Source organism: Salvelinus namaycush, unplaced genomic scaffold, assembly GCF_016432855.1.
Source record: "Salvelinus namaycush isolate Seneca unplaced genomic scaffold, SaNama_1.0 Scaffold1534, whole genome shotgun sequence".
Classification (NCBI taxonomy): domain Eukaryota; kingdom Metazoa; phylum Chordata; class Actinopteri; order Salmoniformes; family Salmonidae; genus Salvelinus; species Salvelinus namaycush.
The window spans coordinates 44,238-61,183 of NW_024058269.1; the positions used below are offsets into that span (position 1 = coordinate 44,238).

Sequence of the window (16,946 nt, forward strand, 5' to 3'; positions counted from 1 at the left end):
GGATACGGTCAGGAGGTCAGGTCAGGTCAGTCTCCATGATGAGGATACGGTCAGGAGGTCAGTCTCCATGATGAGGATACGGTCAGGAGATCAGGTCAGGTCAGTCTCCATGCTGAGGATACGGTCAGGAGGTCAGGTCAGTCTCCATGATGAGGATACGGTCAGGAGGTCAGGTCAGGTCAGTCTCCATGATGAGGATACGGTCAGGAGGTCAGGTCAGTCTCCATGCTGAGGATACGGTCAGGAGGTCAGGTCAGTCTCCATGCTGAGGATACGGTCAGGAGGTCAGGTCAGTCTCCATGATGAGGATACGGTCAGGAGGTCAGGTCAGTCTCCATGCTGAGGATACGGTCAGGAGGTCAGTCTCCATGCTGAGGATACGGTCAGGAGGTCAGTCTCCATGCTGAGGATACGGTCAGGAGGTCAGGTCAGGTCAGTCTCCATGATGAGGATACGGTCAGGAGGTCAGGTCAGTCTCCATGCTGAGGATACAGTCAGGAGGTCAGGTCAGTCTCCATGCTGAGGATACGGTCAGGAGGTCAGGTCAGTCTCCATGCTGAGGATACAGTCAGGAGGTCAGGTCAGTCTCCATGATGAGGATACGGTCAGGAGGTCAGTCTCCATGCTGAGGATACGGTCAGGAGGTCAGTCTCCATGATGAGGATACGGTCAGGAGACCAGGTCAGGAGGTCAGGTCAGGTCAGTCTCCATGATGAGGATACGGTCAGGAGGTCAGTCTCCATGATGAGGATACGGTCAGGAGGTCAGTCTCCATGATGAGGATACGGTCAGGAGGTCAGGTCAGTCTCCATGATGAGGATACGGTCAGGAGATCAGGTCAGGTCAGTCTCCATGCTGAGGATACGGTCAGGAGGTCAGGTCAGGTCAGTCTCCATGATGAGGATACGGTCAGGAGATCAGGTCAGGTCAGTCTCCATGATAAGGATACGGTCAGGAGATCAGGTCAGGTCAGTCTCCATGCTGAGGATACGGTCAGGAGGTCAGGTCAGGAGGTCAGTCTCCATGCTGAGGATACGGTCAGGAGGTCAGGTCAGTCTCCATGCTGAGGATATGGTCAGGAGATCAGGTCAGGTCAGTCTCCATGCTGAGGATACGGTCAGGAGGTCAGGTCAGTCTCCATGCTGAGGATACGGTCAGGTCAGGTCAGTCTCCATGCTGAGGATACGGTCAGGAGGTCAGGTCAGGTCAGTCTCCATGATGAGGATACGGTCAGGAGGTCAGGCCAGGTCAGTCTCCATGATGAGGATATGGTCAGGAGGTCAGTCTCCATGATGAGGATACGGTCAGGAGGTCAGTCTCCATGATGAGGATACGGTCAGGAGGTCAGGTCAGTCTCCATGCTGAGGATATGGTCAGGAGATCAGGTCAGGTCAGTCTCCATGATGAGGATACGGTCAGGAGGTCAGTCTCCATGATGAGGATACGGTCAGGAGGTCAGTCTCCATGATGAGGATACGGTCAGGAGGTCAGGTCAGGTCAGTCTCCATGATGAGGATACGGTCAGGAGGTCAGTCTCCATGATGAGGATACGGTCAGGAGGTCAGTCTCCATGATGAGGATACGGTCAGGTCAGGTCAGTCTCCATGCTGAGGATACGGTCAGGAGACCAGGTCAGGAGGTCAGGTCAGTCTCCATGATGAGGATACGGTCAGGAGGTCAGTCTCCATGCTGAGGATACGGTCAGGAGGTCAGGTCAGTCTCCATGCTGAGGATACGGTCAGGAGGTCAGGTCAGTCTCCATGCTGAGGATACGGTCAGGAGGTCAGGTCAGGTCAGTCTCCATGCTGAGGATACGGTCAGGAGGTCAGGTCAGTCTCCATGCTGAGGATACGGTCAGGAGGTCAGGCCAGGTCAGTCTCCATGATGAGGATACGGTCAGGAGATCAGGTCAGGTCAGTCTCCATGCTGAGGATACGGTCAGGAGGTCAGGTCAGTCTCCATGATGAGGATACGGTCAGGAGGTCAGGTCAGGTCAGTCTCCATGATGAGGATACGGTCAGGAGGTCAGGTCAGGTCAGTCTCCATGCTGAGGATACGGTCAGGAGGTCAGGTCAGTCTCCATGCTGAGGATACGGTCAGGAGGTCAGGTCAGTCTCCATGATGAGGATACGGTCAGGAGACCAGGTCAGGTCAGGTCAGTCTCCATGCTGAGGATACGGTCAGTCTCCATGCTGAGGATACGGTCAGGAGGTCAGTCTCCATGATGAGGATACGGTCAGGTCAGTCTCCATGATGAGGATACGGTCAGGAGGTCAGGTCAGGTCAGGTCAGTCTCCATGCTGAGGATACGGTCAGGAGGTCAGGTCAGTCTCCATGATGAGGATACGGTCAGGAGGTCAGTCTCCATGATGAGGATACGGTCAGGAGGTCAGGTCAGGTCAGTCTCCATGCTGAGGATACGGTCAGGAGGTCAGTCTCCATGATGAGGATACGGTCAGGAGACCAGGTCAGGAGGTCAGTCTCCATGATGAGGATACAGACCAGACCAGGTCAGTGGTCATACTCCTTGTCTATAAACTTGGCCATGGTGGACAGCTGGATGTTGGTTGTGCCCTCATAAATGGTACCTGTATGGACACAAACATGGAAAAACAGCTTTAATGACCATTACATAGAACATTACATGTTATGTCCATAACTTCCACCAAGAATTAAAATATAGGTTTCCTTAATCAGTACTGGACCAAAGAGAAACAGATCACTCAGTCGGTCTAACTGCGCCTGGATCTGCCAAAATCTCTGCCATCAACAGCCAAAGTAGAACCAACCGATGAAAGCAAGTGTCATTGTGTCGTAAGAGCTTCCTGGACCATACCCTGGTTGAGTGGGTGTGTCTGAAATAGCGCCCCGTCCTCTTATCTAGAAAGCCACAGGGCCCCGTCCTCCGTCTAGGAGCGCCACAGGGCCCCGTCCTCCGTCTAGGAGCGCCACAGGGCCCCGTCCTCCGTCTAGGAGCGCCACAGGGCCCCGTCCTCCGTCTAGGAGCGCCCCAGGGCCCCGTCCTCCGTCTAGGAGCGCCCCAGGGCCCCGTCCTCCGTCTAGGAGCGCCCCAGGGCCCCGTCCTCCGTCTAGGAGCGCCCCAGGGCCCCGTCCTCCGTCTAGGAGCGCCCCAGGGCCCCGTCCTCCGTCTAGGAGCGCCCCAGGGCCCCGTCCTCCGTCTAGGAGCGCCCCAGGGCCCCGTCCTCCGTCTAGGAGCGCCCCAGGGCCCCGTCCTCCGTCTAGGAGCGCCCCAGGGCCCCGTCCTCCGTCTAGGAGCGCCCCAGGGCCCCGTCCTCCGTCTAGGAGCGCCCCAGGGCCCCGTCCTCCGTCTAGAACGCCCCAGGGCCCCGTCCTCCGTCTAGAACGCCACAGGGCCCCGTCCTCCGTCTAGAACGCCACAGGGCCCCGTCCTCCGTCTAGGAGCGCCACAGGGCCCCGTCCTCCGTCTAGGAGCGCCACAGGGCCCCGTCCTCCGTCTAGGAGCGCCACAGGGCCCCGTCCTCCGTCTAGGAGCGCCACAGGGCCCCGTCCTCCGTCTAGAACGCCACAGGGCCCCGTCCTCCGTCTAGAACGCCACAGGGCCCCGTCCTCCGTCTAGAACGCCACAGGGCCCCGTCCTCTATCTAGAACGCCACAGGGCCCCATCCTCCATCTAGAACACCACAGGGCCCCGTCCTCTATCTAGAACGCCACAGGGCTGCAGTCAACAGAAATGTACTCTATAGAGAACAATACAGCATTTTGGACAAACCCACTCTCTCCTAGCACACACCCACTCTCTCCTAGCACACACCCACTCTCTCCTAGCACACACCCACTCTCTCCTAGCACACACCCACTCTCTCCTAGCACACACCCACTCTCTCCTAGCACACACCCACTCTCTCCTAGAACACACCCACTCTCTCCTAGAACACACCCACTCTCTCCTAGAACACCAAGGTCAGACCAGACAGAGGAATTCCTCGAGGATCAGATTACCTTGTGTAGCCCAGCACCACCCCCCTCCCCACTCCACCTTGCTGTGGCCCAATAACTAGCTAGCTAACTGTAGCTAAGACGTTCCTAAACACCATCCCACACAGTCACGTTACCCACCGGGTTGCATAGCAACAGTACAGGATAGATTTGGAACTAGTCGTAGAAACGTACCTATTTTACAATCTCTGTAGTATTTCTCAACAGGGTAGTCTTTGGTGAAGCCGACCCCTCCCATCCACTCGATGCATTTTGAAGTGGTCAACGTTGCCACCTACATTTATGGAGGGAGGAACAATCAACATATTGTTAAACAACACAAATACTGTGATGCTGTTGGATGAAATAGTTTGGATTTGCACTGTTCATTCACTCTATTAGAAGAGCAGGGCGGGACCCTCGCCGAGCAGGGCGGGGCCCTCGCCGAGCGGGGCCCTCGCCGAGCAGGGCGGGGCCCTCGCCGAGCGGGACCCTCGCCGAGCAGGGCGGGACCTTCTCAGAGCAGGGCGGGACCCTCGCCGAGCAGGGTTCTGATACAGGACCAGTCCAGTGATTATATGATCGTAGATCAGCACTCTGAGACGCTGTATGAATATGGGCCTTGGTCTCTACATTCAGCTCACCTCTGAGGTGAAGTACTTGGCCATGCAGGCCTCCTTGATGAAAGGTCTTCCTGCCTCCTTCAGCCGGGCAGCGTTGTAGGTAAGCAACCTGGCAGCCTCTATCTGGGTGGCTACATGGGCTATCTGGTGCTGCATGGCCTGTAACACATTACAGACACCCTTTAGGTCTGGTGCTGCATGGCCTGAAACACATTACAGACACCCTTTAGGTGTGGTGCTGCATGGCCTGAAACACATTACAGACACCCTTTAGGTGTGGTGCTGCATGGCCTGAAACACATTACAGACACCCTTTAGGTGGGGTGCTGCATGGCCTGTAACACATTACAGACACCCTTTAGGTGTGGTGCTGCATGGCCTGTAACACATTACAGACACCCTTTAGGTGTGGTGCTGCATGGCCTGTAACACATTACAGACACCCTTTAGGTGTGGTGCTGCATGGCCTGTAACACATTACAGACACCCTTTAGGTGTGGTGCTGCATGGCCTGTAACACATTACAGACACCCTTTAGGTGTGGTGCTGCATGGCCTGTAACACATTACAGACACCCTTTAGGTGTGGTGCTGCATGGCCTGTAACACATTACAGACACCCGTTAGGTGTGGTGCTGCATGGCCTGAAACGTGGAGAATAATGGAGGCTTTTAAAATAATCACAAAGATTAGTTTGATAGAAGTCAGTAAAAGACACACACGGGTCATAGCAGCAACACCTACAAGAGGAGAAACATGAATTCCATGACCAGGAAATGAATCCGTTTTAACCTGGAAGTCGAAGATGCGTTTGCCAAACTGAACCCTCTGTCTGGTGTAGGGAACGGCCTGGTCGAAGCAGCCCTGAGCCAGTCCCAGCATCTGAGCAGCGATCCCAATCCTGCCTTCATTCAGCATGCCGATGGCGTACTTGTATCCGTGGCCGATCTGACCCAAGATGTTCTTCTCAGGAACCTTCAACAAAATCAGAATCACATTTTTTTATTCGCAAAGTACGTACCCAGAATTTGACTTGGTGAAGTGTTTGGTGCCAACAACAGACAAAATATTAGGCTCTGTCCCCTGACTAAAACAACTGTTGGTCGACCAAGAGTCCTCAGTTCTTTCGACCAATCCATTGGTTGAATTTTTCTTTTTTAAGTTGTATTTTTTTTCCAGATATAGACACACCCTGTGTGTTTAATAAAATCAACTCTATGCACTGAGCTTGTCTGATGCTTTAAGCTCACCGTTTGATTAAATAATTAAGACACAAAATGATTCATTAGGGTGTTCGACGGCACTTGCAGCACTGTGTAACAGCTAAATCCGTCTATTGCTCGCTCTCTTTACGTGACATGTGACGCATGCATGTGACCAATAGGACCTGACCTATAGCCTATCATAATCACTATAAAAATTGGTTATAAACTCCGAACACATTGACAGCGAAATGGATACGGAGGATGTGAATAAGAAACGTGAAAAACGGGGGAATGTTTCCTGGTTGCTCAGGAGGGAACGGGAAAGCCAGATATGTGGAAGACATTTGATTTAGTCGTAGAAACTACAAGAGATTCAAGAAAAACGCCAAACCTGCTGTTAGATTACAAGAAGAAAACATCTGACCATTTGGAACAGCGTAAACAATTTCAAAATAATACAATCCCTGACACATTGCGGTTTATTTATTGTTTAATTATTCAAGGATACCTTTATTTCCTTTTAAAACTAAAATGTTTTGATTACATTTCTAAGCATGAATGACTCGTACGCTGTGTGATGACATGAACGACTCGCGCTCTGTGTGATGACATGAACGACTCGCGCTCTGTGTGATGACATGAACGACTCGCGCTCTGTGTGATGACATGAACGACTCTCGTGCTGTGTGATGACATGAACGACTCTCGTGCTGTGTGATGACATGAACGACTCTCGTGCTGTGTGATGACATGAACGACTCGCGTGCTGTGTGATGACATGAACGACTCGCGCTCTGTGTGATGACATGAACGACTCTCGTGCTGTGTGATGACATGAACGACTCTCGTGCTGTGTGATGACATGAACGACTCTCGTGCTGTGTGATGACATGAACGACTCTCGTGCTGTGTGATGACATGAACGACTCGTATGCTGTGTGATGACATGAACGACTCGTATGCTGTGTGATGACATGAACGACTCGTGCTGTGTGATGACATGAACGACTCTCGTGCTGTGTGATGACATGAACGACTCTCGTGCTGTGTGATGACATGAACGACTCGCGTGCTGTGTGATGACATGAACGACTCGCGCTCTGTGTGATGACATGAACGACTCTCGTGCTGTGTGATGACATGAACGACTCTCGTGCTGTGTGATGACATGAACGACTCTCGTGCTGTGTGATGACATGAACGACTCTCGTGCTGTGTGATGACATGAACGACTCGTATGCTGTGTGATGACATGAACGACTCGTGCTGTGTGATGACATGAACGACTCGTGCTGTGTGATGACATGAACGACTCGTGCTGTGTGATGACATGAACGACTCGTGCTGTGTGATGACATGAACGACTCGTGCTGTGTGATGACATGAACGACTCGTGCTGTGTGATGACATGAACGACTCGTGCTGTGTGATGACATGAACGACTCGTGCTGTGTGATGACATGAACGACTCGTGCTGTGTGATGACATGAACGACTCGTGCTGTGTGATGACATGAACGACTCGTGCTGTGTGATGACATGAACGACTCGTGCTGTGTGATGACATGAACGACTCGTGCTGTGTGATGACATGAACGACTCGTGCTGTGTGATGACATGAACGACTCGTGCTGTGTGATGACATGAACGACTCGTGCTGTGTGATGACATGAACGACTCGTGCTGTGTGATGACATGAACGACTCGTGCTGTGTGATGACATGAATGACTCGTATGCTGTGTGATGACATGAACGACTCGTATGCTGTGTGATGACATGAACGACTCGTATGCTGTGTGATGACATGAACGACTCGTGCTGTGTGATGACATGAACGACTCGTGCTGTGTGATGACATGAACGACTCGTGCTGTGTGATGACACGAACGACTCGTATGCTGTGTGATGACACGAACGACTCGTATGCTGTGTGATGACACGAACGACTCGTATGCTGTGTGATGACACGAACGACTCGTATGCTGTGTGATGACATGAACGACTCGTATGCTGTGTGATGACATGAACGACTCGTATGCTGTGTGATGACACGAACGACTCGTATGCTGTGTGATGACACGAACGACTCGTATGCTGTGTGATGACACGAACGACTCGTATGCTGTGTGATGACACGAACGACTCGTATGCTGTGTGATGACATGAACGACTCTCATGCTGTGTGATGACATGAACGACTCGTATGACTCGTATGCTGTGTGATGACATGAACGACTCGTATGCTGTGTGATGACATGAACGACTCGTGCTGTGTGATGACATGAACGACTCGTATGCTGTGTGATGACATGAACGACTCGTATGCTGTGTGATGACACGAACGACTCGTATGCTGTGTGATGACACGAACGACTCGTATGCTGTGTGATGACATGAACGACTCGTATGCTGTGTGATGACACGAACGACTCGTATGCTGTGTGATGACACGAACGACTCGTATGCTGTGTGATGACACGAACGACTCGTATGCTGTGTGATGACACGAACGACGTATGCTGTGTGATGACACAAACGACTCGTATGCTGTGTGATGACATGAACGACTCATGCTGTGTGATGACATGAACGACTCGTGCTGTGTGATGACACGAACGACTCGTATGCTGTGTGATGACATGAACGACTCGTATGCTGTGTGATGACACGAACGAATGAATGATTGATACAGTAGCCTATATTTCAGCAATAAGGCCCGAGGAGGTGTGTTATACGGCCAATATAACACGGCTATGGCCTGTTCTTATGCACGACGCAACGCGGAGGTAACCAATATGCAGGTTACCTTTGCTATTATGCACATAGCAACGGTAACCAATATGCAGGTTACCTTTGCTATGATGCACATAGCAACGGTAACCAATATGCAGGTTACCTTTGCTACGATGCACATAGCAACGGTAACCAATATGCAGGTTACCTTTGCTACGATGCACATAGCAACGGTAACCAATATGCTGGTTACCTTTGCTACGATGCACATAGCAACGGTAACCAATATGCTGGTTACCTTTGCTACGATGCACATAGCAACGGTAACCAATATGCTGGTTACCTTTGCTACGATGCACATAGCAACGGTAACCAATATGCTGGTTACCTTTGCTACGATGCACATAGCAACAGTAACCAATATGCTGGTTACCTTTGCTACGATGCACATAGCAACAGTAACCAATATGCTGGTTACCTTTGCTACGATGCACATAGCAACGGTAACCAATATGCTGGTTACCTTTGCTACGATGCACATAGCAACGGTAACCAATATGCTGGTTACCTTTGCTATTATGCACATAGCAACGGTAACCAATATGCTGGTTACCTTTGCTATTATGCACATAGCAACGGTAACCAATATCCTGGTTACCTTTGTTATTATGCACATAGCAACGGTAACCAGTATGCACATAGCAACATGGTCTAAGGAAAGAGGGCAAATTCAACGGTTCAGAACCACGGACAGCGACAGCTATCCAACGTGGGAGAAAGAGCATTCCTTATAAAATAATATTATTTTTTATTAGGTGTTGCACCGTTGTTCTGACATAATATAACCATATATAATTTCAGTAGCACATGTCTTACAGTGACTGCCATCCCCACGGCCTCCGCAACGGATTGGTCCACTCAGACAGACGCAAATCACATGGGTGTCTTGTACGCCAATGAAAAATGATGTCAATAATCCGCTCGACTAAAGAAATCTCTGGTCGACCAACAGCCTATGGACCAATCAATGGACCAGTCGCCTAAATGGGGTCAGCCCTACAAAATATATAGACAGAATCTAAAATACGGATACAATGAAAATGGCCACTTCTAGAGAGTAGAGCCACATTTCATATAAGCAGCTAGAAGGTAGAGTCATTATTAAAACACATTACATTACCATTCAATCAACATGCTTCTGATCTGATGGACAGGTTGATGCCTATCAGATTCACCTTTTCATTGCTGGTTGTTGTTACTGTCTATATTTGTTCATATTTAGAATGTGTGCAATCCCTACCTTGATGTTATCCAGGTTGAAGAGGACAGGTTGAAGAGCCTACCTACCTTGATGTTGTCCAGGTAGAAGAGGACAGGTTGAAGAGCCTACCTACCTTGATGTTATCCAGGTTGAAGAGCCTACCTACCTTGATGTTGTCCAGGTTGAAGAGCCTACCTACCTTGATGTTGTCCAGGATGAAGAGGACAGGTTGAAGAGCCTACCTACCTTGATGTTGTCCAGGTTGAGAGGACAGGTTGAAGAGCCTACCTACCTTGATGTTGTCCAGGTTGAGAGGACAGGTTGAAGAGCCTACCTACCTTGATGTTGTCCAGGTAGAAGAGGACAGGTTGAAGAGGCTACCTACCTTGATGTTATCCAGGTTGAAGAGGACAGGTTGAAGAGTCTACCTACCTTGATGTTGTCCAGGTAGAAGAGGACAGGTTGAAGAGTCTACCTACCTTGATGTTATCCAGGTTGAAGAGGACAGGTTGAAGAGTCTACCTACCTTGATGTTATCCAGGTTGAGAGGACAGGTTGAAGAAGCTCTCAGACCCAGTTTGTTCTCCTTCTTGCCGATCTGAAGCCCCTCGGTGTCTCTGTCCACGATGAAGCAGGTGATACCTCTGTGCCCCTGTCAACAAGGAGGAAGATACTGTCATTTACTGCTTGATACAAAATGAAAAACTTTATTGGTCACATACACAGGTTCCAACAGCGTGTAAACCAGGAAGGAGCTGCTTCCTAGGAGCGACCTCTCAACAGGACATATCAAACACTAAGGAGAAACTCCTCTCAACAGGACATATCAAACACTAAGGAGAAACTCCTCTCAACAGGACATATCAAACACTAAGGAGAAACTCCTCTCAACAGGACATATCAAACACTAAGGAGAAACTCCTCTCAACAGGACATATCAAACACTAAGGAGAAACTCCTCTTCAGTCTGAAGACAAACACTAAGGAGAAACTCCTCTAGTCTGAAGACAAACACTAAGGAGAAACTCCTCTACAGTCTGAAGACAAACACTAAGGAGAAACTCCTCTAGTCTGAAGACAAACACTAAGGAGAAACTCCTCTTCAGCCTGAAGACAAACACTAAGGAGAAACTCCTCTTCAGTCTGAAGACAAACACTAAGGAGAAACTCCTCTAGTCTGAAGACAAACACTAAGGAGAAACTCCTCTAGTCTGAAGACAAACACTAAGGAGAAACTCCTCTAGTCTGAAGACAAACACTAAGGAGAAACTCCTCTACAGTCTGAAGACAAACACTAAGGAGAAACTCCTCTAGTCTGAAGACAAACACTAAGGAGAAACTCCTCTACAGTCTGAAGACAAACACTAAGGAGAAACTCCTCTAGTCTGAAGACAAACACTAAGGAGAAACTCCTCTAGTCTGAAGACAAACACTAAGGAGAAACTCCTCTAGTCTGAAGACAAACACTAAGGAGAAACTCCTCTAGTCTGAAGACAAACACTAAGGAGAAACTCCTCTAGTCTGAAGACAAACACTAAGGAGAAACTCCTCTACAGTCTGAAGACAAACACTAAGGAGAAACTCCTCTACAGTCTGAAGACAAACACTAAGGAGAAACTCCTCTAGTCTGAAGACAAACACTAAGGAGAAACTCCTCTAGTCTGAAGACAAACACTAAGGAGAAACTCCTCTAGTCTGAAGACAAACACTAAGGAGAAACTCCTCTACAGTCTGAAGACAAACACTAAGGAGAAACTCCTCTAGTCTGAAGACAAACACTAAGGAGAAACTCCTCTAGTCTGAAGACAAACACTAAGGAGAAACTCCTCTACAGTCTGAAGACAAACACTAAGGAGAAACTCCTCTAGTCTGAAGACAAACACTAAGGAGAAACTCCTCTAGTCTGAAGACAAACACTAAGGAGAAAGTCCTCTACAGCCTGAAGACAAACACTAAGGAGAAACTCCTCTAGTCTGAAGACAAACACTAAGGAGAAACTCCTCTACAGTCTGAAGACAAACACTAAGGAGAAACTCCTCTAGTCTGAAGACAAACACTAAGGAGAAACTCCTCTAGTCTGAAGACAAACACTAAGGAGAAACTCCTCTAGTCTGAAGACAAACACTAAGGAGAAACTCCTCTACAGTCTGAAGACAAACACTAAGGAGAAACTCCTCTAGTCTGAAGACAAACACTAAGGAGAAACTCCTCTAGTCTGAAGACAAACACTAAGGAGAAACTCCTCTACAGTCTGAAGACAAACACTAAGGAGAAACTCCTCTTCAGTCTGAAGACAAACACTAAGGAGAAACTCCTCTAGTCTGAAGACAAACACTAAGGAGAAACTCCTCTAGTCTGAAGACAAACACTAAGGAGAAACTCCTCTAGTCTGAAGACAAACACTAAGGAGAAACTCCTCTAGTCTGAAGACAAACACTAAGGAGAAACTCCTCTACAGTCTGAAGACAAACACTAAGGAGAAACTCCTCTTCAGCCTGAAGACAAACACTAAGGAGAAACTCCTCTAGTCTGAAGACAAACACTAAGGAGAAACTCCTCTAGTCTGAAGACAAACACTAAGGAGAAACTCCTCTACAGTCTGAAGACAAACACTAAGGAGAAACTCCTCTAGTCTGAAGACAAACACTAAGGAGAAACTCCTCTAGTCTGAAGACAAACACTAAGGAGAAACTCCTCTACAGTCTGAAGACAAACACTAAGGAGAAACTCCTCTAGTCTGAAGACAAACACTAAGGAGAAACTCCTCTAGTCTGAAGACAAACACTAAGGAGAAACTCCTCTACAGTCTGAAGACAAACACTAAGGAGAAACTCCTCTAGTCTGAAGACAAACACTAAGGAGAAACTCCTCTAGTCTGAAGACAAACACTAAGGAGAAACTCCTCTAGTCTGAAGACAAACACTAAGGAGAAACTCCTCTACAGTCTGAAGACAAACACTAAGGAGAAACTCCTCTAGTCTGAAGACAAACACTAAGGAGAAACTCCTCTAGTCTGAAGACAAACACTAAGGAGAAACTCCTCTACAGTCTGAAGACAAACACTAAGGAGAAACTCCTCTACAGTCTGAAGACAAACACTAAGGAGAAACTCCTCTACAGTCTGAAGACAAACACTAAGGAGAAACTCCTCTAGTCTGAAGACAAACACTAAGGAGAAACTCCTCTACAGTCTGAAGACAAACACTAAGGAGAAACTCCTCTACAGTCTGAAGACAAACACTAAGGAGAAACTCCTCTAGTCTGAAGACAAACACTAAGGAGAAACTCCTCTAGTCTGAAGACAAACACTAAGGAGAAACTCCTCTAGTCTGAAGACAAACACTAAGGAGAAACTCCTCTAGTCTGAAGACAAACACTAAGGAGAAACTCCTCTAGTCTGAAGACAAACACTAAGGAGAAACTCCTCTAGTCTGAAGACAAAACACTAAGGAGAAACTCCTCTACAGTCTGAAGACAAACACTAAGGAGAAACTCCTCTTCAGCCTGAAGACAAACACTAAGGAGAAACTCCTCTAGTCTGAAGACAAACACTAAGGAGAAACTCCTCTAGTCTGAAGACAAACACTAAGGAGAAACTCCTCTAGTCTGAAGACAAACACTAAGGAGAAACTCCTCTACAGTCTGAAGACAAACACTAAGGAGAAACTCCTCTAGTCTGAAGACAAACACTAAGGAGAAACTCCTCTAGTCTGAAGACAAACACTAAGGAGAAACTCCTCTACAGTCTGAAGACAAACACTAAGGAGAAACTCCTCTAGTCTGAAGACAAACACTAAGGAGAAACTCCTCTAGTCTGAAGACAAACACTAAGGAGAAACTCCTCTACAGTCTGAAGACAAACACTAAGGAGAAACTCCTCTACAGTCTGAAGACAAACACTAAGGAGAAACTCCTCTAGTCTGAAGACAAACACTAAGGAGAAACTCCTCTACAGTCTGAAGACAAACACTAAGGAGAAACTCCTCTAGTCTGAAGACAAACACTAAGGAGAAACTCCTCTAGTCTGAAGACAAACACTAAGGAGAAACTCTACAGTCTGAAGACAATCACTACCATAACTACTACAGGTTGGAAAGTTTGGAATAACTAAGTTATCTGACCATGAGGCCTGGAAATCAAGGAGACGTTCCTTAGACATGAAACGGAAAAAACTGTCCAAAACAGAGTGAAACGGAGGTACTATCTGAACTTGTCCAATAATAAGTTACGTTTTCATTTTCCGTTGCACAGAGTTTTTAAAATGTTATGCTTCGGTGTGCCCCGAATGAACTAGACCCTGTTGTTTGGTGACTGTGTGGGTTTGTTTAGTGACTGCCTGGGTTTCTTTGGTGACTGCGTGGGTTTGGTTGGTGACTGTGTGGGTTTGTTCGGTGACTGCGTGGGTTTGTTCGGTGACTGCGTGGGTTTGTTCGGTGACTGCGTGGGTTTGTTCGGTGACTGCCTGGGTTTGTTCGGTGACTACGTGGGTTTGTTAGGTGACTACGTGGGTTTGTTAGGTGACTACGTGGGTTTGTTCGGTGACTGCGTGGGTTGGGTTGGTGACTGCGTGGGTTTCTTTGGTGACTGCGTGGGTTGGTGACTAGGTGGGTTTCTTTGGTGACTGCGTGGGTTTGTTTGGTGACTGCGTGGGTTTGTTTGGTGACTGCGTGGGTTGGTGACTGCGTGGGTTGGTGACTGCGTGGGTTGGTGACTGCGTGGGTTTGTTTGGTGACTGCGTGGGTTGGTGACTGCGTGGGTTTGTTCGGTGACTATGTGGGTTTGTTTGGTGACTGCCTGGGTTTGGTTGGTGACTGCGTGGGTTTGGTTGGTGACTGCGTGGGTTTGGTTGGTGACTGCGTGGGTTTGGTTGGTGACTGCCTGGGTTTGTTCGGTGACTGCCTGGGTTTGTTCGGTGACTGCCTGGGTTTGTTCGGTGACTGCCTGGGTTTGTTCGGTGACTGCCTGGGTTTGTTCGGTGACTGCCTGGGTTTGGTTGGTGACTGCGTGGGTTTGGTTGGTGACTGCGTGGGTTTGGTTGGTGACTGCCTGGGTTTGTTCGGTGACTGCCTGGGTTTGTTCGGTGACTGCGTGGGTTAGGGTGGTGACTGCGTGGGTTAGGGTGGTGACTGCGTGGGTTTGTGCGTGGGTTTGTTCGGTGACTGCGTGGGTTTGTTTGGTGACTGCCTGGGTTTGGTTGGTGACTGCGTGGGTTGGGTTGGTGACTGCGTGGGTTGGGTTGGTGACTGCGTGGGTTGGGTTGGTGACTGCGTGGGTTGGGTTGGTGACTGCGTGGGTTTGGTTGGTGACTGCGTGGGTTTGGTTGGTGACTGCGTGGGTTTGGTTGGTGACTGCGTGGGTTTGAACTCACAGCAGACGGGTCCACGTTGGCCATCACCAGAAACACCCCAGCTTGCTCTGCATTACTGATCCACATCTTGGAACCGTTGATGACGTAGTAGTCCCCGTGTTTGTCAGCACGCGTCTTCAGAGAGAAGGCATCGCTCCCCGACTCCGCTTCGGACAGGCAGAAACTACCAACCTACAGGACAACAAGGTATTAGTATCACTACATGGACAGGTCTGGAACTACAGTACAACAAGGTATTAGTATCACTACATGGACATGTCTGGAACTACAGTACAGGACAACATGGTATTAGTATCACTACATGGACAGGTCTGGAACTACAGTACAGGACAACATGGTTATAGTATCACTAATGGACAGGTCTGGAATACAGTACAGGACAACATGCGTATAGTATCACTAAATGTACAGGTATTGGAACTACAGTACATGGACAACATGGTTAGGATCAATACAGGGGACAGGTCTGGAACTACAGTACAGGACAACATGGTATTAGTAAATACATGGAAAAGGTCGAACTACAGTACAGGACATGGGAGGGAGTATTAGTATCACTACAGGAAAGGTCTGGAACTACAGTACCAGGACAACATGGATTAGTATCATACCATGGACAGGTCTTGAACTACAGTACAGGACAACATGGTATTAGTATCACTCATGGACAGGTCTGGAAATACAGTACGGGACCAATCATGGTATGAGATCACTACATGGACAGGTCTGGAATACCAGCTACAGGAAATGGTATTAGTATCACTACATGGACAGGTCTGGAACTACAGTTTACGGACAACATGGTATTAGTCACCAACTACATGGACAGGTCTGGAATACAGTAAAGGACAGTATTCGTATAACTACTATGGACAGTCTGGAACTACGTACAGGACAACATGGTATTAGTATCAATACATGGACAGGTTCTGGAACAGTACATTACAGGACATGGTATTAGTATCACTACATGGACAGGTCTGGAACTACAGTACAGGACAACATGGTATTAGTATCACTACATGGACAGGTCTGGAACTACAGTACAGGACATGGTATAGTATCACTACTGGCAGGTCTGGAACTACAGTACAGGACAACATGGTATTAGTATCACTACATGGACAGGTCTGGAACTACAGTACAGGACAACAAGGTATTAGTATCACTACATGGACAGGTCTGGAACTACAGTACAGGACAACATGGTATAGTATCACTACATGGACAGGTCTGGAACTACAGTACAGGACAACATGGTATTAGTATCACTACATGGACAGGTCTGGAACTACAGTACAGGACAACAAGGTATTAGTATCACTACATGGACAGGTCTGGAACTACAGTACAGGACAACATGGTATTAGTATCACTACATGGACAGGTCTGGAACTACAGTACAGGACAACATGGTATTAGTATCACTACATGGACAGGTCTGGAACTACAGTACAGGACAACATGGTATTAGTATCACTACATGGACAGGTCTGGAACTACAGTACAGGACACATGGTATTAGTATCACTACATGGACAGGTCTGGAACTACAGTACAGGACAACATGGTATTAGTATCACTACATGGACAGGTCTGGAACTACAGTACAGGACAACATGGTATTAGTATCACTACATGGACAGGTCTGGAACTACAGTACAGGACAACATGGTATTAGTATCACTACATGGACAGGTCTGGAACTACAGTACAGGACAACATGGTATTAGTATCACTACATGGACAGGTCTGGAACTACAGTACAGGACAACATGGTATTAGTATCACTACATGGAC

General features: G+C 48.3%; 1 protein-coding gene across 1 annotated transcript; it reads right to left on the reverse strand.

Moving 5' to 3' along the window:
• Positions 1 to 2,361: 2,361 nt before the first annotated feature.
• LOC120036957 (short/branched chain specific acyl-CoA dehydrogenase, mitochondrial-like) lies at positions 2,362 to 15,317 on the reverse strand (the record flags this gene model as incomplete). Its single annotated transcript, XM_038983222.1, has 6 exons — positions 2,362 to 2,588; positions 4,153 to 4,252; positions 4,602 to 4,739; positions 5,372 to 5,554; positions 10,305 to 10,430; positions 15,147 to 15,317. Coding segments are annotated over 6 exons (795 nt in total), but the record flags the coding sequence as incomplete, so codon positions are not given.
• Between the last annotated feature and the right edge of the window lie 1,629 nt (positions 15,318 to 16,946).